Below are 21,945 nucleotides of genomic sequence, written 5' to 3'. Positions count from 1 at the left end.
GTGTGTTTATGTGTGCATGTGCATATTTGTTTTTTGTTTGTTTTGGGGGGGTTCTTTTTGGTAGTACTGGGGTTCCTGGAAGCCCTTCACCTCCGGGCTACACTCCCAGACCTATTTTATATTTTTTTTATTTGGAAACAGGGTCTCTTAAGCCAGCAAGGCTGGCTCCGAACCAGCGAGATCCTCCTGTCTCCGCCTCCCAAGCGCGGGGATTACAGGAGTGCACTACCACGCCTGGCACATGTGCATATTTGTATCTCTGTGTCTCTGTATGCCTGTGTGTCGCTGTCAGTGTATATGCATGTATGTGCACACATGTGGGGATGTGTTGGGAACATGTCTTCTTCCTGCCCACCTCGCTTGCTTCACATGGTGAGTGAGTCTGGTTCTGTCCCCTGGGGAGGGCTTTTTTACAGTGCCCCCAGCCTGCCCCTCTTTCAGCCTCCCCAGCTGACAAGTTTCCACTACCCAGCGGCTGAGGCAGAAAAGAAGGCTGGCCCCATCCATCGGGCCATGTCTGCAAAGGTGAGACCTTGCCTTCAGGATGGGGAAGAGGCTCCCAGACAGTTCCAGAGCATGGAGTATCCCTGGGCCAGCCGGGGTGAAGAGGACAGAAGAGGAGTGGGCACCAGGAGGCTCTGAGCTGTGGGCTGCGGGGGCCCTTCGCAGGTAGAGAGACAGGCCAGGACACACAGGTGGCTGGCTGGAGGCAAGCCTGCCCAGCCCAAGCAGCTCCACAGCCATGTAGACAGGCATCTGGCTCCCCTCCTGGCAGGCAGGCAGCAGAGATTGCTGGGGGATTAGGTAAGAAGGCAGGTTAGGTAATGTCTCAGAAGTGCCTCTGGTGTGCAGAGCAGTAGAAGGTATTGAGCTGAATTCTGCCTGGACTTCAAGGCTGACTTCAGAAACTGGGGAATGAAGGTAGGGAGGAGACAAAAAGAGGGAGGCAGAGGAGGAGGAAAGGGAGGAGGAAGAGGAGTGTAGTGGAAAAAGAATACAGAGGAGGGGGAGAAAAAGGGGAAGGAGAGAGGAGGAGGGAGAGGGAAGCAGAAGAAGGAGGACAGGAGAGGAGGAGGACGTAGGCCTGCCCATGAGCCCACAGCTGCACGGGCTACAGCAGATCCTTGGCTGACCTCATCGTGTCAGGGGCCTGGGGACTATGGAGGCTCCTGAGGGTGCCCTCATGGCCTGGTCAGGATGCACACTGTAGGTGTTCCCCTGACGCTGCAGTTGGGAAGGGCAGGAGGCAGCCACAGTCCCAGGCCAGGGATGCTGGGGCGAGGGGTGGTGTGGGCAGCAGTTCCAAGCCCACAGGGACTGGACTGGCCCTACCCTGGAGTCTCCCCTTCTCAGGCTCTTTTAGCACCTTCCCAGTGGCCTACCTGGCTGACCCCACCCCGGGAGGGCCCCTCCCTTCCCCAGGACCCTGCAGGAGTAGAAGGAGAAGAACCTGCCCAGGGCCTGCTGGTGTCCTGGCCTACAGGGCCAGCGCATCTACACTGGGGTACAGCCCGCTGCCTGCCTCAGTGCACCGTCTCTACCAGGGTCTCTGCCTCCTCCCTCATCTCTGCCCTGGCTGCCCCCCTCTCCCCAGGAGCAGACTCTGCTCTTCCAAAAGCTCCTCCCTGCTCTCTGGGCAAGGTCCAGCTCCAAGGCTGACCCTGGCAGAGCTGGACCCACGTTGCTACCTCCCTGGAGGCTGTCCAGGACCAGATAGTCCCCCAGGGAGATGCTCCAGGGGGCACAGGCAGAGCCCTGGCTGGGGCAGAGACTGCAGCTGGGGCAGGCTGCGACAGAGCCCCAGGGTGAACTGGGGCAGAGTCCTTAGCTAAGAGGCTAAATGAGGGACAGAGCCCCATACTGGCCTGGCCTTGCTTCTTTTGCTAGACTGTGGCCTCGGTTTCCCAAACCACAGTTGAGGAGGTGGGGCTGATGGGCACAGCCTTTTCCTGGTAGCCCAGGCTTCTGGCCTGGGGTCTTCCGCTGTGACCAGGTGTGGGACTGGTGGGGGAGGGGGCATGACCAGAGTGGAGGAGGGGTCTATCAGGTTGCCAGGGAAATGAGACCAAACAAACACTCCCCCTTGGGCCTGGTGGGGGGCCTGCGGTGATGACCTCATCTGCCCACCCAGACCCTCCCCCAGGCCAGGCTGGAGGTGGGGGGTCCTGGGCTGTTTGTGTTGGTCCCACCTCCATGGAAACGGCTGGGGCTGGGGGTGCAGGGCCAGCTCCTGCTGTGGTTACCAGCAGGCAGCCAGTGACCAACCTCCTGCAGCAGGGGAGGGGATCCAAGAAGGAAGAGAGGGATAAAGAGAGGTAGGGAGGAGGGAGAGGGAGGAGTGGGAGAGCAGAGAAAGGGGGAGGGAAGAGAAAAGGGGGAAAGGGGGAGGGAAAGGAGAGGGAGGCGTGCAGGGGAAGGGAAAGGGAGAAGGAGGAGGGAGAAGGAGGAGGAGACTGGGAACAGGGGGAGGGTGTGGGGAAAGGAACAGAGGAAAGGGAAGGGAGAGGGAATGAGTGACAGGAGGTAGGGAGGAGGGAGAGGGAGGAGAGGAAGGCTGGAGACAACTGCACAAAGGCAGTGGGGGACAGGTGGCCCTGGGAGGGGTCCTCTGGAGGAAGGACCCCTCCTGAAGGTTGGGGCTAGGGTGGGGTATCCTGGGGCTGGGCGGGTGTGGAGTCCTTAGGAGCAGGGACTCAGGGTGAATTTTATCCTAAGGTGACCTTCACTCTCCAAGAGGATCTCCCTGGACTTTCCCAAGCAATGTCTCATTTGTAAAATTTATTTGCCTCTAGTGAATGCTGGCTCCATCATGCCGGCCAGGTACCCCTGGTTTAAAGCAAAGCACACTTATAGTCTCACTGTTTCTAGGAGCCAGAGCCTCTCAAAGCTAAGGCCAGAGCTGGGTCTTCTCTCTCTCAAAGTGCACACATCTTTTGGTGGTTGTTTTTCAGACCATTTAAGAGTAAATTGGAGACATCTGACGCTGTACTCCCCAAAATATGCCAAGGATGGATACATATACATATACATATACATATACATATACATATACATATACATATACATATACATATACATATATACATATACATATACATATACATATATATATATATATATGTATCACCAAAAACAGGTTGATTCTCTTTCTACCTTTTTTTTCTCCCCATCTCCATCCCTCCCTCTTCCTCTCTCCCTCCCTTTCTTCCTTCCTTTCTCTGTACTAGAGATTTAACCCAGGGCATTCTACCTCTGAGCTACACCCCTACCCCTATTTCATTGTTATTTTGAAACAAAGTCCCACTAAGTTGCTGAGGATGGCCTCAAACCTGCGATCCTTCCTTCTCAGCCTCCCAGCAGAGCCACAGCGGTCATCATGAGGGGTTACAGAAGGCACATTTTTTTGGAGCAATATTAGAAAAGCTTGTGCTCTCCCACTAACCTTTGTTTTTTGCTGTATCTGTGTTATTTAAAGCAAACCACCAATGACTGGGGTGTAGCTCAGCGGTGTGTCATTGGTGTACACCAGGGTGGTTGAGTTTTCCATCACCTGTCTTCCAAGCCCTCCTCCCCGCTGAGCACCTGAAGCCCTGAGCATCAGGCACCTCAGCTGCAGCAGTCCTGAAGCGCTGCAACACTGAACTTAGAGGAGTGGCCCACGCCTAGTCGAGCTTGTGCTTAGAAAACCAAAGCATTTATATTTTCTTGTGGGCATTTAAAAGCTGTATCTGTTTGTGGGGTACTGTGCGATGCTTTGACCTACGTGTTTACCCTTTTTAGGCTCAGATGGGGGTAAGCCTATCTGTCTCCCCAAGCAATCCTCATTTCTTTGTGGCAAAAACATTCAAAATCCTTCTAGTATTTTTGAAATATTATAGCTCTTATCTACTAATAATTACCTTAATCTATTATAGTTACATTATAGATAGTTATATATCTATTATGTTTATTATCTATTAATATTACCTATGGTTATATAGATACGTGGTTATGTATTATCTACTAATATTACCTGTAGGTATATGTTATAGTCATCCTACAAGGCAGTAGCACACCAGGACTTGTTTATCCCACCTAACTGCAACTTAGCACCCACTGACCAACCTTTCTCCATCCTCCATCCCCCTCTCCCCAGCCCCTGAACCACTGTTCTATTTTCAACTTCTCTAAGAGCAACTCTTTTAGATTTGTCATATGAGTGAGATCACACAGTACCCGTCCTTCTTATTTGGCTTCACATAAGGACCTCCAGACTTTTATTCTAGTGCTATGTGACAGAAAGAAGAAAAGGTTATCAGAGCCCAACCACAAAGAAGCCTCTGCAGACACCAGCTGCACAGGAAAGAAAGCTGCAGGGGAGCCTGCCTGATGCCTGCCCCTCCCTTCAGTTCTCCAGGGTGGGACAGTGAAGACCCCTCTGTGGCAGGTGAGATTTGAGGAAAATAGACTCCCCAAAAAATTGACACTGGAAGAAAGAAATAATTCAGGCTACAGATAAATAAACGTTAATAAGTATCATTAGGAGGATCTGTGAAGGAATGCTATCTATGGAAAAGGAGCAATAAAACCCAAAATATCAGCTACTGAAAGGAGTATAGTCCTGGGTGGGTGGACAGGGCCACACAGCTATCACTGTGACTTGTATCTGTGGGAACCTGGGTTTCCACGGGAATTTGGCCCACGCCTCCAACATGGGTCTGGGCCCCCTGTGGTGTCTGGAGTCAGGCCTGCGGGCTGAAGCCCCACTCAAGGGAAGGACTTGGCAGAGGATGTTTGCTAGGTCCACCTGAGGCCCTAGAGAAGGCTAGAGCTTCATGAAGTCTATAGTAAACAGAAGAAAGCTCTGAACCACCCCCACCTGGCCTGACCCTGGGCAGGGTGAGCTGGAAGGCCCCTGGAGGATCCAGAGTGGCTAGCTGCAGAGGTGGTAAGTATCATCGATAGCGTTTGCAGCCAGTGACATTTACCGTGCCCCAGGGAAGTTTCCCTTGCCAAATAGCTCAGCAGGGCTCACACAAGGAGGATGAACATGTGACATCCAGAAAGATGTGGGCTGTAAAGGTTTCATTACAGGGCTCATGTGGGTGGGATACTTGTTTCCAGGCCCCCCCACAGCCATCAGCTCCTTCGGCCCGAGCCTGACTGCTGCCAAGTCTGTGACAGCTCTGCTGGGGCGGCTGGGCTGGTTCCCAAGCCTGTCTGCGGGGCCCCGAGACCCCATCCTGCCTTGGCATCTCAGCTGCTTTCATGCACCAGTACACAGTGGTGCTCAATGCATGCTCCCATGCCTTCCCACCCACCTGCTGCTCCACACTCTGTCCACCATGGCCAGCAACTGGATCATCTTGAAGCCCGCACCCCGTCGAGACCTAGGATCCCTGCCTGGGCCCTTGGGACCTTCTCATCTACCCACCTAAACCACCACCCCTCTTGCAGGCAGTCTTCCAGGACTGCGTGCCAGGACTGAGGGGGCCCCCAGAGGGAAAGGTTTCTGTCTTCCATGGGGTGTCCTCAGGGACAATGCTCACCAGGAGAGGAACCTTTCTGGACTCAGAGTAGACTGACCTGGGAGACCTCCAGGTGCCTCCAATCTGAGGTCTGGACATGGAGGGGAGGCCAAACTTGCCCTTTTGCAGCCTGGAGAAGATAGAGGTCAGAGCAGGCTGCCAGGAGGCCAGCAGCAGCTCAGGAGTGGGCATGGAGGAGACCCAGCGGCCTCAAAGCGCACGTCATTCCACAAGGCTCCAGGGGCAGGGGCAGGGGCAGGGGAATATTTATATAAATACTGCATGCTGCTGGATTCCAGCAAGATGAAATCATGCTCCTCTGGCTTGGGTCTGGGGAGCTGGCCAGGAGGGCTGGGTGGGCCTGGGGCTACACCAGGCCTTCGTGGGGGGAAGGGGAGATGCCAGAGATGCAGAGGCATCAGGGTGCCGCCATCGCAGGGAAAGAGGCAGGCTGGCTGGGTCGTCTGTCAGGGTTGGCACCTGAATCTGACCTCCTGCTCCAGAGCCTGCAGGAAGGAGGTTGCAGCCCTGCTGCCTGGGAAGGCAGGCCAGGCTCGGTGGGGTCTGGTTTTCTTTCCATTGGAGCACACAGAGAACACTCCATAGTTGCATCTGGAGAGGAGAAGCCCCAGGCAGCCTTGTCTTCAAGAATATCCACTCCAGGAAGCAGGGAGATGGTGAGGTGCCTCCAAGGGGCACAGACACTGGAGCCTCCAACTCTGTGCAGAAGTCTGACGCAGCCCCAGCCCCACCAGCCCTCCCACCAGCTCCCCAGGTGGGGGTCATCTTTCATGCATGGGACACAGTGGAGGGAGGGCACTGAGAGGGCAGGTGGGGACTTCCTAGGGGCACCAGGAAGCTGTGGATGGGCCCTGGGATTGGGCTGGTTTCTCCTGGTGCTGCAGCCACCCCTCTGGGCAGGGCAGCACTGGGCACTGTCTGCTGGCTGTCCTGCTCTCTCTGTGGCTTGCCGCCTCTGAGATACATCATTCGCTGTTTCTCTTGGGTGCTACAAGGTTCTTGGTTCCCTTTTTTCTATCTTGCAAGCGTGGTCCTGGCCAGCCCATTCTAGGTGGCTAGGAAACCCTTATCACCCAGACTCAGTACCAGCGTCAACTCTGGCCTCCAGCTGGCCCACTCAGTCTCCTCTCGCTGGGGTTCTCCCCACACACCCCACAGGCGCGCACCCTCCTGCAGGACAGATGCTGGCAGACACTGCTGGGGCAGAGGTGGCTTAGCAACCACAGAGCCACATGAGCTGCGACCAACACTGGAAGATCTGCAGACTTGAGTGAGGAGTGTGGGAGAGACGAGGACAGAAGACAGAAAGAAACGGGGAGACAGAGATAGAGGGAGACAGAGGGAGAGAAATACGGAGAGAGGGATGGCGACATAGATACAGAAGCAGAGAAATAGAGAAAGGGAAACAGAGATACAGGAAGAGATAGACAAGGAAACAGGGAGACAGACAAGAAGCCAGGGACACAGGGAGACAGAAACAGGGAGACAGTGGGAGAAAGACAAAGACAGGCAGAGACAGACAGGAAGACTGAGACTGGGTTACAGCCAAAGACAGGAAGATAGGAAAAGAAAGAGCTGGGCGTGGTGGCGCATGCTTGTAATCCCAGCATTCGGGAGGCTGAGGCAGGAGGATCGTGGTTCACGGATAGCCTCAGCTACTTAGTGAGGCCCTTTGCAATTCAGTGAGACCCTGTTTCAAAATAAAGAATAAAATATAGGGCTGGGGGCATAGCTAGGAGGTAGAATGCCCCTGGGTTCCATCCCCAGTAACACACACACACACACACACACACACACACACACACACACACATACACACACACACAAATAGAGACAGAAAGAGAGATACATAAAGACAGAGGGACAGAGAGACTGGGAGACAAAAAGATAATGACAGAGACAGAGAAAGATGGAGACAGAGAAAGATAGAGACAGAAAGAGAGACAGAGTCCTCTGGGTGTAGTGCTGGCTGGGGTGAGGGGTCAACCCTGCCCTATTTGCAGCCTCAGCCCCCAACTTGGAGAGGGGCTAGGCCTTCTAGGGTAAAAGCATGGCAAGGGGATGCAGGCCCCACCACCATGTTCCTCCCTCCCCACCCCGGCCAATCCCCACCGTCCTTCCTGGACCTCGGTCCCGCTCCTGGGTCCCCAGAAAGCATGCTAAGGAGCCAGCCTCAGAGGGCCTCCCTCAGTGACCCCGGACACTCAGGTGGGATGGGGCCAGCCATCATTCTGGCTCCACACCCTCCCCAGATCCTAGATGCTAGTCAGGTGCACTCCAGCTGGCCCTATAGTCCTGCCCACACCTGGCCATGTTCAATGTTGCCCTCCCTGGCCCTAAGACCTTCTTTTCGGTCTCCCTGGACCCTGGACCATGGGATGGAGCCTATTCCTGGCCAGGCCTGTCTCACCTTGCCACTGCCTGCCCCATGCTTCTTTTTTGGGGTCCCCTCTGTCCCCCCTGAACTCCTGGGGCCTGTGATAACCTGGTGTTTCTCTGAGTTGGGGCTGGGGCTTTAACACAGAGAGGTCAGAGGAAGTGGCCCAGGTCAGGCTTTGCTGGAGAAGATGACCCAGAAGGCCCAGACTGTGCCCGTGTGCAGAAAATGAGCGTGCAGGAGCCACTGCAGATGAGGTGTTTTTGCTAATCATAAGTGTAGTAGTGCTCTCCTAGACTTCTGAAATCCAGGGAGAAACCACACACTTGGCCCCTCCTGCTTGGCAGCTGCCCTGGCTTGTCCTGGGCTCTCCCTCCCCTTGAGAATTCTCGGAATTCTTCCCGTCTCCTTGTGAGATTGTCGGCTGCATTTCTCTCCTTTCTCTTGGTGTCTGTGGGGCCACGGCCTCGGGGCTGGATCCAGGCAGGTGTTCTCCTCAGTCCAAGCCTTGCTGTGCTGCCCCCTGGCCCACGCACCCAGCTTGGGTGGATGGAGGTGCTGGAGCTGCTCCTGGAAGCTGAGGCTGGGAGCCTGGGGTTCATCCACCCACGGGCCCAGGAGGGCTGTGCTAGCCAGCAGACACTCAGACACTCCAGGCCGCCAGGCCTGTGCCTTGGGGCTTCTGATCACATGTGTTGGGGTTCAAGAGACTGGTAGATATATAGAGACTGAGATAGAGGGGGATAGAGACAGAAAGACATGGAGAGTCAGAGTCTAGGGGACAGAGACAGAGGCACAAAGATATGGTGATAGGCAGAGTAATAGGGAGAGACACAAATCTAGAGAGAGACAGAGAGTGCAAGACAGAGAGACGGGACAAATAGAGAAAGGGAGACAAAGAGATCAATATTAGGGAGAAAGACACACAGAAAGAAACACAGAGGCACAGAGACAGAGATAGTAAAAAAAAAAGAGAGAGAGGGAAGCAGAGACTTAGAGACGGGGGCACAGGGAGCAGAGATGGGCAGAGCACTAGAGCAGGTGGCAGCCTCCTCCCCCTCTGTGTCACCCCAATGCTGGGTCTCCCTGTCTGCTGCCACTGGCCGCGGCGTATGGCCCACAGGGTGGCCTTGTTCTGGAGCCCCAGGTAGACTCTGAACTGTGGTGGCCTTTTTGACTTCATGGTCTAAATGCCAACCTCGCCATGGCCTCAGCCTGTCCCCTCTGGGCTCCTGGTGGGCAGTGGTGTATCTGTTCCCTCCACCCTACAGGACTGTCCACTGCCCTGCTGTCCTCTGGGAAGCCTGACTGAGGGTGGAGGGCCAGGCTGCCCCGAGAGGAGTCTGGGCGTGGCAGGCCATGCCCTGGCGCCTCCCCTGCATCCTCCAGTCCTACAAATTGTCCCTACACTTGGTCTGTCCTGAGCCTCAGTTTCTCCTCCTGCATCTCTGAGTAAGGCAGGCTTACTTCCCCTTCTGTGGCACCCTTGGCCTACCTTGGCCTCCAAGCCCCTTGGCCATGTGCTGGGCCTCAATGGCAGCTCCTGAGGCCCTGTTGCTCAGGTGGGCCTCCTTCCCTGACCCACCCACCCCTTGAGATCCAGGCCAAGCCTCCAACCTTGCAGCCCTGTGATGTGTGACCCCCATGCGGGCAGCACCTCCAAATTCAGTGGTTCACTGGTGATCTACTGGGACTCAGGCACTTGTCTGTAAACCAGACAGCTCTTCTCCAGGGAGGGCTTCCAGGAGGCCCAGAGGCCTGCAGAGGCCAAGGGAGGGCTGTTGTGCTCCCTGTGGGGGCCAGCTGCTGGCTCTCCCAGGCCCCGGGTGGAAGGGGCCACTCCTGTTGACTGAGGGCCCACTGGGGCTCAGTAAGTAGCACACCCCTGCCAGATGGGGAAACCAAGGATGGAGCTGCAGCACTTGCCAGACCAAGCAGAGGGGAGACAGGGATATCCTGGCCCTAGCTGAGGCTATGGTGGGGTCCTGCCTGGGTGACAGGTGTCTGCCCACAGATGCCCACTGAGCTCGTCCATGGGAGGGCTCTACATGGACCTCTCCTCCCCCGTTTCCATGTGCCCCAGCCCAATTTTGTCAGATAGCCATCCCATGGCCCTCCACACCCTCACTGCCCCCTAGCCCAGGGGTCAGCCCTGGCTCTGAGTCCAGCATCATAGCCCCTTCCAAGGGTGTTGATAGCCCAGGTGGTTGCTTTGGAGGGTCCAGCAAGGACAGAGAGGCAGGGGCCTGGGGCCAGGACCAGGACCAGGAAGACATTGCCCAAGTAGTCCCAGGCAGCAGACCAGGCCCAATGAAAAGGGTCCCAGAGATAGGGCACCTGGAAGCCCAGGCCCCACCAGGACAAGGGTGGGGCTTCCTTCAGCCCACTGGGGTCTGGTCTGCCTCTTCACATGCCCGGGTGCCAAGACCCTGCCATAGCCAACCCTGGTGTCCATTGTCCTCCCTAGCTGTGGAACTCTGTCCAGGCAGGATGGCTCTGGGTAGTTGTATGTTTTCCTGAAAGGTGTCCAGAGGGCATCCAGATCCACTGTCTTCCAGCATGCAGTGGGCTGGGCTTGGTGTCAAGGCATTTGGGTCCACAAAGTGCCCGCCCACTAGGGGCTGCCATCTTGCAGAAGTCTATGCCTTTATCTCCCAGCTTCAGTGGTGAGGGGAAATCCTAAGAATTTTCTAACCTGAAGGCAGACGCATGAGTGCACCGCTACTGGAGAAGCCAGATGAGAGGGTGTTTGTCTCAGGGCAGCAGCCAGTGATGGTCAGCGAGATCTCTGCAGCTTCCTCTCGCCTGCCTCCTCCAGCCGGCAGCCTGAGGGGTCACTAAGTAAAGAGCTATTTCTCCTTGACAAGGTTCCCAGAGACACTGAGCCTCCCCAGACACCCAAAGTGTCCACTCCTGCAGCCTGCCTGTGGGTCCTGTGTTCCCTGGGGGCAAACAGCAGGTGCACAAAATGGGAAGAGATGCACAGAGACCCCCTCGGGCACCCCTCTCAAGGACATCCCGTGTGACTCCTCCCAGCTGCGGATCCTCCGGGGCTCAGGAGATCTCCCATCCAATTTCCATCCAACCCTTTGTGCTTTGGTGTCTGACTCAGTTTCCTACAAGGACTTGGACCCAGGAAAACCTTCCCTGCAGCCCAGGCTCCCTGCGGCCACCGGCTGCAACCGCTGAAACGCGTGTTATTTCACCTGCTGGATTCCGGCATTCCAGGGCAGGGCTGGGGAAGGTCATAAAAACGTTGTGGTAACCTATATATTATTTTTATGCTGGTGCTTAACACGGCATCTTTGACACATGTGCGGGAGCCCCCTCATAAATCAGGCCTGGGGTCCACCCGTGCGCCCATGCAGGGGGTCGCCTGGCCTCTCACACGTGCTGGCTGGCCCCAGCGTCCTCCCTCCTGGGAGCCAAGCTGCAGGGCTGGTCTGGGGTCCAGCTGCTGGCTGCCTCCCCTGGCCTCCCACAAAGCTTCCCAAGAGCAGAGGAAAGGGATAGAGGCCAGGCTGGAAAGGCCCAGGCCAGAAATGCTGAGGTTTGCTCATGCTGGGTTTGGCAGCCACAAGTGTATATGTGTGTCTGCATGTGTGGGCATGAATTGTATGTGTGTATGAATATGCTTGTGTGTGCTTTGTGTACATGTGTGTACACATGTGTGTACTTGTTTTGCATAAGTGTGCTCCTCCATGTAGATATGTGTATGTGTACACAAGTGGGCTTATGTGTGCATATCTGAGTGCTCGTGTATTCGTGTGTGTGCTTGTGTGTATAGGTTGTGCATGCTTATGTGCTTGAGTGTGATGTGTGCATGAGCAGGCTCAGATGTGTATGCATGTATGTGTGAGTTCACATGTGTGTCAGTGTGCTTGTGTATAGAGGTGCGGGCATGTGTTGTGTGCCGCTATGTTCAAGTGTGTTTGTGCATGTGTATACAATATGCGTGTATGTGAATGTGTTCCTGTGTGTGTTTTCATGTGTGGGATGAGCATGGCTTGAGCAGAGGCCTGGCCCTCCTGTCCACTCTGGTAATGGCCTCCAAAACTGTGGCTCCTGCTGTCTGTGGGATGGGCCAGGACTCTTCTCCCCTGCCCACCTGGGCCTGGACTATTCTCTCAGAGGCCAGGTGGACAGATGGATGGCATCTTCCCAATGCTCCAGGCATGCCTCTGGCCTAACCCAGGGGCTGAGGAGCCACACGGAGCCAGGGCTCTCCTCACTGTTTCTTTGGGCCTCAGTTTCCCCATCTGCTACACACACAGGCTGTCCCTGGTGTTGGGTGGGCTGGGCCACAGACAGGTCAAAGGTGGTGTGGGGTGGGCAATACCATTTGGGTGTACCTCATTTCTGAGAGGTAAACAGGGATGGACTGGGGGGGTACCCTAGATATGTGGCCTCCTCAGGGCAGACCTGATGGGGACACACAGGGTTATATAAGTTGGGTCAAGGGCCCCTGGCCCTCCTGACCTGCCCTACCCACAGAAACTCTACTCTCATTTCTTTGGCCCCGGATGATGACAGTATTGTTGCTGTGGGCCACACAGCCTCCAGACATGGGCAGTGGCCCATGTCCCACCTTCTCCCCGGGTGGAGGGACCATCCCTCTCCCTGTAGTGGGAGTGGCAGTCTGTCCCTGCAGTGGCAAGGCAAGTTGAGCTCAGGACCCAGTTAGGGGTATTTCTTAAGGCAAGCGTCCATGTCTGTGCACACAAGCTTGTGCCTCAGTGGGCCTGGGTCAGCCCACCAATGGATGACTGATCATGCCCTGGAGCCCCAGAAAGTCACCACCAGAGGATGTTAAGACACACGTTCTGGTGACACAATGAACCATCCTGAAACGAGTGACTGACCCTAGGCATCCACATTTGTCAACCGATAGATAGTCAAGATTCAGCTCTAAGTTCCTGGGGGTCAGGATTCCGGATGGCTGGCAGCCGGCTGGGGCCTCTCCCCAGGGGGCTAGAGGGTAGTCCTCAGAAGGTTGTGCTTAGCCATAGAAACAGGCTCCTAGGGCAAGGGCTTGCAGTTAGGGCTGGCTATTAGCTGGGCCTCAGTTTCTCTGTGTGAGGATCTCTTCAATGGTGCAGTTATAGCAACCTTGCAGCGTGGCCACTGCAAGCCACAGGACAAGGACACACATGTCACTTCTGCTGCATTCTATGGGTCCCACAGGCCACCCCTGACTCCAGGAAAGTTGGAGCATCCAAGAGAAAGCTTCATGCTTCTGAATCTGGCTCTGAACCCCAGCTGAGCTTGGCCCCAGCAGGAAGGGCTGCCGAGAAAGGGAAGGCTGGGGCCTCTGTTGTGGCAATGGTGGCCCAGACCCAGTGTGGCGGACAACAGGGCGGACAGGCCAGGCCAGGCCAGGGCCCTCAGGAAGGGGTCACTGAACATTCCTGCCTTTGGAAAGCATCCCTGGTTGCCTTGCAGGGTGGAGTCCAGATGCCTCCCCTCCACCCCACCCCTGTCATTCTCTCTGTTCCCTCCTCTTTCCTTTCTTCCCTCTCAGGGAAACTGACCTCCATTGAGGGTTCCTAAGTCCCTGGTTGGCTCCAGCCACTACACCTGCTCTGAGAGGCTGCCTGGAGAAGGAGCCTTTCTTCTCGGGACCTTGATGCGTCTCTGGAGGATGTTTCAGAGAGAGAGGCCAGGGCAAAGGGCTTAGGACCCTCAAGAAGGGTCAGAGATTCTCCCCAGAGATGGACATGTGGGAGTCCTTCCACCCCACCAAGGGGAAGGCATTTCTAAACTATAGGACATATAGAGGAAGTGTGGAGTGAGAATGGAGACAGGACTGAACAGGAAGAGGTACAGAAAAAGGGTCCGGGAGAGAAAGCTTGCCAGGACCCTGGGCAGGGTGTCTAAGGCAGAGGGAAGGGTGAGGTAGCCAGAGTGAGTCCTCAAGAGGGGCCTGTCCAGAAGATGGATTGCTACAGGTGAGGGTCTTGGCTCAGGGGACAGTAGGCTCTAAGAGCGAAGCCAGTTCTCAACCAGATGGCCAGAGAGCAGCCAGGATGCAAACCCTGGGGCCCCCATCCTGGATCCCCGCCCTGGGGCACAGCAAATGCCTCAGAGCCTCTCAGGAGGGGTCTGCATGTGGGGGTCTGAGTGTGGGGAGGGGGAGCTGTGTGGGGTCAGGGGCTGCCCTGCAGAGAGCAGCCTGCCTTCCCCCCTGCTGGCTGATGGCCCTATCAGTGCTGGAGATAGAGGCTGGAGATAACACCTGATAATGCAGCCCTGACCAGGCCACCTGGCAGGGGCTAGGGAAGGAGACCCTGGGATCCTCCACCACCCAGCCCCCTCTCTAGGTCTTGAATACCCGGACTTGGGTATCTGATTGGTAGGGTAATTGGTAGGGTGTCAGGCCCAGGACCCAGAGGGCAGGACCTTCTCCCAGGAGCCAGAGTCGAGGGAGCAGGGCTCATTGAGGAGGCTCTCCAGGTGCGGCACCCCTCAGTACTGGAGGGTACTCCCAGGCTCTGGGGGCAGGGACTGCAGCCCAGACAGAGTCCAGGTCCTGGGAAGAGGCTCAGCCTGCCCTCACGGCTCCACAGAAATATTCCCATGGTCTTCCTGGTCTAGCTTGAGCTCTGTGCCCTGGGACCCCTCCCCTGGCCCAGGGAGGCCAAAGAGGGAAGTGCAGGCCTCCCCAGTCCCCACAGCAACACCCTGTACACACATATTTTATAAGGACACAAGCAGAACCAACACCGAGGTACTGTCTGCCTTCCACTCTGACGAATTTTATTAAAAGGAAGAGGAGGGAAAAAGAAAGAAAAATAAATGAGCGTCTCCCTCAAGGACCACACACCACGGCACAGTGCGGCTGTGGGGCAGGGCTGAGCCCCAGCTGGCAGACCCAGCCCCTGGCCTCCAAACCCCAATCCCATGGCAGCAGCGCCCAGGGCATTTAGGGCCAGAAGGGTCCCAATGTTGGGGTTCTTGCACTACCGATGTCTGCAGTTGCCCCAAGTTTGGGGGGCTGGTGTCTGGCATGGTTTAGGGGGACCTGGCACCTTGGCAGGATTGTGGGGACCAGAATCACCACATCCCTCCCCAGCAGCCCTCATATTGGCTAAGGTGCTAACCCCTCCCCTGGATGCACAGGGAACTGGGACCCCTCCCCTGACTGCAGGCTCCCACCACACCATTCAGGTTGTGCAACCCGGTGGTGACAGGCCCTTTGCAGTCCAGTGCCTGCCCCTGCTGGACACCTGAGGGTCCCAGGCTCAGCCAAGGAAGGCTGGACACAACCCTCAGCCTCGACTGCGGCCCAGGTGGAAGGTCGGCCTCCTCTCCCAATGTCCCACCCCACAGCCTCCTCCCCAGGACTTGGGCACCTTGTGGGCCCCACAGAATCCCTGAAGCCCTAGGTAGGCACTGAGACCAGTTTAGACTTCTTGAGAGGCAGAGGCTAGGGGTGAGTGGGTTGGGGAAGAATCCGCAGAGGCCCCGCCCATGGGTGGGGCTTCTGGAGAGGGGTCCCTGGGTTCACAGCGGAAGGGTTGGGCCTGGCTGCTGCGTGGAAGCTCGGAGCCTCTGCCCCAAGGGCGTCTGTCCTCCCTGCTTTCCTTGAGAGGAGAGGAGACAATCGCGGTGGACCGCGTAGGAAAAAATGTTCTCATTGTGAACATAAACAGGCGGTTCCAACCTCTGCCAGATGTTCCTGGAAAATGTTTAGGATCCCAGTCAACATATGAAATTTCCATCAAACTTTTTATTAATCGGAAGGCATCTGCTGTCCACCAGCCTCCCCCCTCCCATCCCTCTGAATGTACCATGAGGCCTGGAGCCCCGAAGGGGACCTACCCAGCCTCTCTGGTCTCCTACGTCCTCACCCACCCCAGCAGAGGGCTCCGGCAGGGAGGTGAGAAGACAGACGCTCCCGCCTGCACGCCTGCACGTCCCTGGTCCCTGGTCGGCCAGGATGGCTGGCTCCTCCAGTGACCGCAGGCCTTCCCGCGCTGGGGGTGGGGGGGAGCCCTTTCCTGCCCGCCCACCCCCTCAGGGCCTTCAGGACTGCGGGGCGGCCAGCTGCTCCCAGAGGTCTGGACAGCTCAGCGGCGATCTCTTTTATGGGGTGGGAGACTCGTAAAGAACCAAGAGCCCCACTTAGGAGCTGAGAAGCTTGGCTAGCTCTGCCGCGGCTGAGGGAGGAGGGGCAGCCAGAGTCCTGTGAGTAGAGGAGGGGAGAGGAGGGGCCTGGGGGCAGGTTAGGGGGAGGAGAGGCCTGGGAAGGAGGCCTGGGAAGGAGGCCCCTAGAGGAGAAGCCTGGGGAATCCTCTGGCGGGAGAAAAGCCTGTGAAGCACAGGCCAGAGGGACTCGAGGCCTGGGAGGCGGGCGGGGGGACCCTGGGTGGGAGAGAAGACGCCTGGAGGGGAAGGGGCTGAGAGAGACCTGGGGAGAGGAGAGGCTTGGAAGGGCAGACTCAGTGTGGGGGAGGGGGGAGTGGGGGAGGAGGGCTCTGTGGGAAGGACTGAGGGAGGGAGTGAGTTCTGGAAATTTCAGGAGACATCAGGCTGGGGCTGAGCTGGGGATGGTGGTGGGGAGCCCAGACTTGATGCTTCCCCAGCTCCTCTCTTTGTAGGACCTCCTGATTCTGCCACAGTCTGGAGATCCCCTCTTCACCCCGTGGGCCTGGGTCTGGGCAAGGCAGGGAATGAGAGGTAGCCATGGGTGCTGGGCAGGACCATGGCCACAGCTGTCTGGCTGGTGGGAGCTGATGCTGTTACTCCACAGGGACTTGTGGCTGGCTTAAGGATGCTGCTCTGGGTTGGGCAGGTGGAACCTGAGACCAGCAACAGCCCCCATTCCCTGCCCAGCACACCATTCTGTCCTACTGCTCTGGGGCACTTTCTACTCTCCTTCCTGTAAATGGCTGGGGGTGGCTGCCCACATCCAGAAGCCCAACAGGCCCACACCACCACAGCCTCCTGGTCCTGGGCCCAAGTGTCCTTGTCAGTGACCACTTGGAGGATTGCAGGTTTGAGGACAGCCTCAGCAAGTACTGAGACTCTCATCAACCTAGCGAGACCCTGTTTTAAAATAAAAATAAAATAGGACTGGTAGTGTATCTCAGAGGTAGAATGCCCCTGGGTTCAATCTCCAGTAATACATACACACACACACACACACACACACACACACACACACACACACACAATTTTTTTCAAAACTCTTTTCTGTTTATATGTTTAACATATAACTCATTTAAACAATGAGTTTTCAAGGCAGGTGTTGTGGCACATGCTTATAATCTCAATGCTTAAGAGGCTGAGACAGGAGGACCACAGGTTCGTGGTCAGTGTGTCAGCCTCAGCTACTTAGTGAGGCCCTCTGCAATTTAGTGAGACTATGTTTCAAAATAAAGAATTAAAAAAAAAAAATCAGGGCTAGGAGTGTAACTTTGAGGTAGAATGCCCCCAGGTTCAATCCCTAGTACCACACACAAAAAATGATTTTTCCTCTTGCCTCACAGCTTTGGCTGCACCCCACACATTCACCTGGTGGCTCAATTTCCTCTGTGCTTCTCCTTTCAGGATGAGGGAGCCACCTCACCTGGACAGCAGGTGTATGAGAGGATGAATGGGCTCTCATTCTCTGTGCAGACATTGCAACTGTGAGGTAAGCCACTGCAAGCCAGGTGTGGTGGCTCATGCTTATAATCCCAGTACTTGGGAGGCTGAGACAGGAGGATCACAGGTTCATGGCTAGCCTCAGCTACTTAGTGAGGCCCTATGCAACTTAGTAAAATCCCGTTTCAAAATAAAAAATAAAAAATAGAGTTGGGGATGTACCTTGGAGGTAGAATGCCCCTAGCTTCAATCCCCAGTAGTGAAAAAAAAAAAGAAAAGAAAAGAAAGAAAGAAAGAAAAAGAAAAGAGTAAAGAAAAGAAGCAGGGCATGGTGGTGCATGCTTTTGGTCTCAGCATTTGGGAGGCTGAGACAGGAGGATCAAGGTTTGAAGACAGCCTCAGCTACTTAATGAGGCCCTTTGCAACTCAGTGAGACCCTGTTTCAAAACAAAGAATAAAAAAATAGAGCTGGAGGTGTAGCTTGGAGGTAAATGTCCTTAGGTTCTATCCCCAGTACTGGAGGGAAGAAAAAAAAAAAAAAAAGAGCCAGGCATGGTGGCACCTGCTTGTAATCCCAGTATTTAAGAGGCTGTGACAGGAGGATCACAGGTTTGTGGCCAGCCTCAGCTACATAGTGAGGTCCTCTGCAACTTAGTGAGACCCTGTTTCAAAATAAAGAGTAAAAAATAGGGCTAGGGGTATAGCTCTGAGGTAGAACACCCCTGGGTTCAATTCCCAGTTAACATACACACACACAAAAGGAGAAGGAGGAAGAAGAGGAGGGGGAGGAGGAAGAGGAGGAAGAGGAGGAAGAGGAGGAGGAGGAGGAGGAGGAGGAGGACCAATACAAAATTTCCAAGATGTTTGCTCCACAAATATTTAATAATCATATCAAACTTCAGATGCACTCAGCCCAAGCTCTTGGCTCTCCCTCTGCATCTCCTCTGCTTTCCTGGGCAGCCCCTAACCCTCCTCCCTTTCCTCTTCTCAGCTCCCCACAGACTCAACATCTGGGTCCAACATCCAGCCTCACTTGGCTCTGCAGAGACTGGTAGGAGCTGGAGGGGGGCTGCAGCTGGACAGCAACAAGGCATGTGGTCATGAGGAAGCCTGAGAGAGAAGCTCAGACTTCACAACACTGCCAGGCCAGCCAGAGTGGCCACAGGACACTAAAGGCAGCCCCCAGAGCAGAGGAAAGCGAAGGGACCAGTGGAGTAGGAATTTGTGTCATTTCTATGTTATAACGGATCCAACGTGAGAAATAGGAGACCCGGGCAAACACTCCAGGGTATAAGGGCTGGGAACACCCACGGCCCCAGCTCACAATTCCAATCTGCAACCAGGTATGGTTCAGTTCACACACCAGTGGGCCCCCAGAATCACCCTGCAAATGAAAAGGGTTTTCTGTGATCTGTGAGCCCAGGGCCTACCCTTCAGATGCAGGGAGGGTGCCCCCCACCACTCACACAGCCCCCTCCCTGGAGATGTAGGACTGAGACCTGCTGCAGGGATGAGGTGTTCGCACAGCGCCATCTGTATGCCACCACCCCTGGGATCCTCCATCCAGTCCCAACTCCAACCAGTCAGGTGGGGACATACCTCACACACAGTCTTCACATTGAAGATGTCCCCAGCGCACAGCATGTCTGGCTGGATGTAAGCCGGGTTTCCATAGAGGATCTGGCACAGGGTCTTGGTGATCAGAGGCATCTGGGTCTCCTGCAGCTCGTTTGTGGTAGCGCCTGTGGGGAGAGGGGCGACAAAGTCAGCATCCTGCTTAGAGTAGGTGAGGTTCTAGTCCCTGAGGAAGAGGCAGCAGGGAAACCCATGGGCACTTAGCCAACACAGAAGAACCCCACCCACTAGTGGAAGGACACACATGCTCTCCTCACCCACCCCAGACCCCCTGCCACAGGGGAGTCTACCCACACACTTTGTTTAATTTCTGTTGACCTCTTTTTTTTTTTTTTTTTTTTTTTGCGGGTCTGGGGTTGGAACCCAGGGGCATTTGACCTCCAAGTTACACCCCCTGCCCTATTTTTTCTTCTTTATTTTGAAACAGGGTCTCACTAAGTTGTGGAGGGCCTCACTAAATAGCTGAGGCTGTCTGTGAACCACAATCCTCCAGTCTCAGCCTCCCAAATGCTGGGATTATATGCGTGCGCCACCACGCCTGGCTTCTGTTGGCCTATTTTTAAGTTCACTGTTTTCCCCCTTTAGCTGTCCTCAGATGGCTGATAACTCCATCCCATGAATTTTTCATCTCAGATACTGTGTATGTATGTATGTATGTATGTATGTATGTATTTGCAGTACTAAGTATGGAACCCAGGGGCATTCTGCCTCTGAGCTATACCCCCCCCCCGCCCTCTTCTTTATTCTTTATTTTGAAACAGGGTCTCATTAAGTTGCAGAGGGCCTGAGTAGCTGAGGCTGTCTGTGAACTGGTGATCCTCCTGTCTCAGCCTCCCAAGTACTGGGATTACAAGTGGGAGCCACCATGCCAGGTGATACCGCATTTTTATCTCTAGCATTTCTAATGGATTCTCTATAATTTGCATCCTTCTAAATTGCTCACCCCTCGATTCCCCTCTGCCCCCTTCCCTTGGGACACCTTTCTATTACCTGTTCTCAGGACAGCCGCCCTTGTTCTCACCTTGCTGAGAGACAATGCCCCATCCAGTAGCCCAGCAAGACAAGGCTGAGGTAAGTGTGAAGTTAGAAGGGGCGATGCAGACCGGGAGCACCGAGTCAGAAAACTCAATAGCGGTCTTCAACTGCACCAGCGCCAAGTCCCCCCCAACGGGGTGGTTCTTTTCATAGGTGGGGTGCAGGATCACTTTATTCACCTCGAACCACTGGGTGTGCTTGCTGGCTTTCGTGATGTTGTTGATGCCCACGTATATGTCAAAGGTTTTGATATTCTTCTCCCTGCGGCAACAGATGCCGCTGCAAGTAACCCCCCCACGCACACCATCACTACCACCACTAGCGTCGTCAAAAACCCACTCCTACTACACAGTTCGCTGAGTACCACCTGATTGTGAAAGAATTGCCCGAAGATGTTCTGACTTGGGCCCGTGGAGGCTTCAGAGATTGCCCTGAAGCAGCGGGCTCCAGTGCAGGGATCTCAGATGGCCAGGTGATGCGAGGCCTCTAGCGCAGAGGCCTCACCCTGTGGGGTCATCTGAGGTGGACCGAGCAGCTGGCTGGGGCGGGGCTCTGCCAGTGGAGGCCAGACTCTCAGGTACTGACCGGTCCTGGACCCTAGAGAAGGGCTATGTTCTGGTAACCTGGCGTTGCTCCTCGGGACCCACCGGTCCAGGCTACTGTGGCCACGTCGTGCTGGCTGGCCCACGACCTCGCGCCCTCTCACCTGCCGAAGCAGTGCGCGGCAGACAGCACCCAGTACTCGTTGAGGATGGAGCCGCCGCAGACGTGTGAGCCCGCGTAGTGCACGCTGACCTGCCACGGCCACCTCCTCTCCGCCGCCGGCGAGCCGCCCAGGATCTTTCCCTGCACGACGCGCCGGCCACAAGCTGCCGAGAGACAGGGCGCATTGTGGGAAGGGCCGTCAGGGCCACGGGGGCGCGGGCACCCGCCATGCCCCGGAGGCCACCTACCCACGTCGCTGCTCAGGCTCTTGGTGTGTCCGTGTACCGCCGCTGCGACCCGGGCGGGGACCTTCAGGAGCAGGAGCAGCAGGAACCCCAGGACAGAAGGTCGCGATGGTGCATATAGGCTAGACGCAGGGGCGGCCATGAGGTCGAGGGGCGCCCCCGGCGGGTGACTGCGCCTCAGCAGGTGAAGACGCCTGATTCGACACGTGATAGCGCCCCCAGCTGGGAGCGCAGGCTGGCGCGGGAACCCTGCTGACCCCGTGGCGCCCCCAGCAGGTGCTGTGGTGTCACCGATGACAACACCCGGCAGGTCCTGAGCCCTAGAAGCATATGGTGCCCCCAGCAGGTGAGCATGCCTCACTGGGATGCCACGGTTAATCTGGGCAGGTGAGAGGGGCCTACCCACGACCCAACATGTGTGGGTTTGGTGTTCTATCAGACAGGCAGACCTACACACTAGGAATTAGGATTCCCCTGTATCAATTCTTTTTGGTGGAGGGCATAAACATTCAGTCTATTATTGGTATAAAGCTCAGAATTCAATCTTTATAGATAAGAGAGTTTCATACATAACAGTGATGTACTCGACCTTCTGTGATTGTGACAAAATACTTGGACAAAATTAACTTAGAGGAGGAATGACTGACTTGAGATGATGGTTCCAAGGCTTTCAGACCATGGCCACTTGACTCTAGCTCTGGAGTAGTGGCGAGGCGGAATGTCATGGCAGAGAATGACTGGTGGGGCAAAGCTGTTGATGTCATGGTGGCTGAGAAGCAAAGAAAGAGAGAGAAAGAGGGAGTATGCCCTTCAAGGGTACATCACCAGTGAC

The 21,945-nt window shown here is 55.6% G+C and overlaps 1 protein-coding gene across 1 annotated transcript; it reads right to left on the bottom strand.

Moving 5' to 3' along the window:
• Positions 1 to 1,134: 1,134 nt before the first annotated feature.
• Positions 1,135 to 21,255, bottom strand: PRSS38 (serine protease 38; the record flags this gene model as incomplete). Its single annotated transcript, XM_080698665.1, has 11 exons — positions 1,135 to 1,224; positions 1,911 to 2,001; positions 5,566 to 5,637; positions 7,939 to 8,041; positions 9,401 to 9,481; positions 12,394 to 12,550; positions 18,527 to 18,568; positions 18,701 to 18,877; positions 19,093 to 19,235; positions 20,150 to 20,424; positions 20,870 to 21,255. The coding sequence occupies 11 exons, from the start codon at positions 21,253 to 21,255 to the stop codon at positions 1,135 to 1,137; spliced, it is 1,617 nt and encodes a 538-aa protein (XP_080554791.1).
• Positions 21,256 to 21,945: the final 690 nt, after the last annotated feature.

Source organism: Muscardinus avellanarius (genome assembly GCF_963383645.1).
Source record: "Muscardinus avellanarius genome assembly, chromosome: 7".
NCBI lineage: Eukaryota > Metazoa > Chordata > Mammalia > Rodentia > Gliridae > Muscardinus > Muscardinus avellanarius.
The sequence above is the reverse complement of the archived record's forward strand: the minus strand, read 5'-3'. Positions and strand labels throughout refer to the sequence as shown.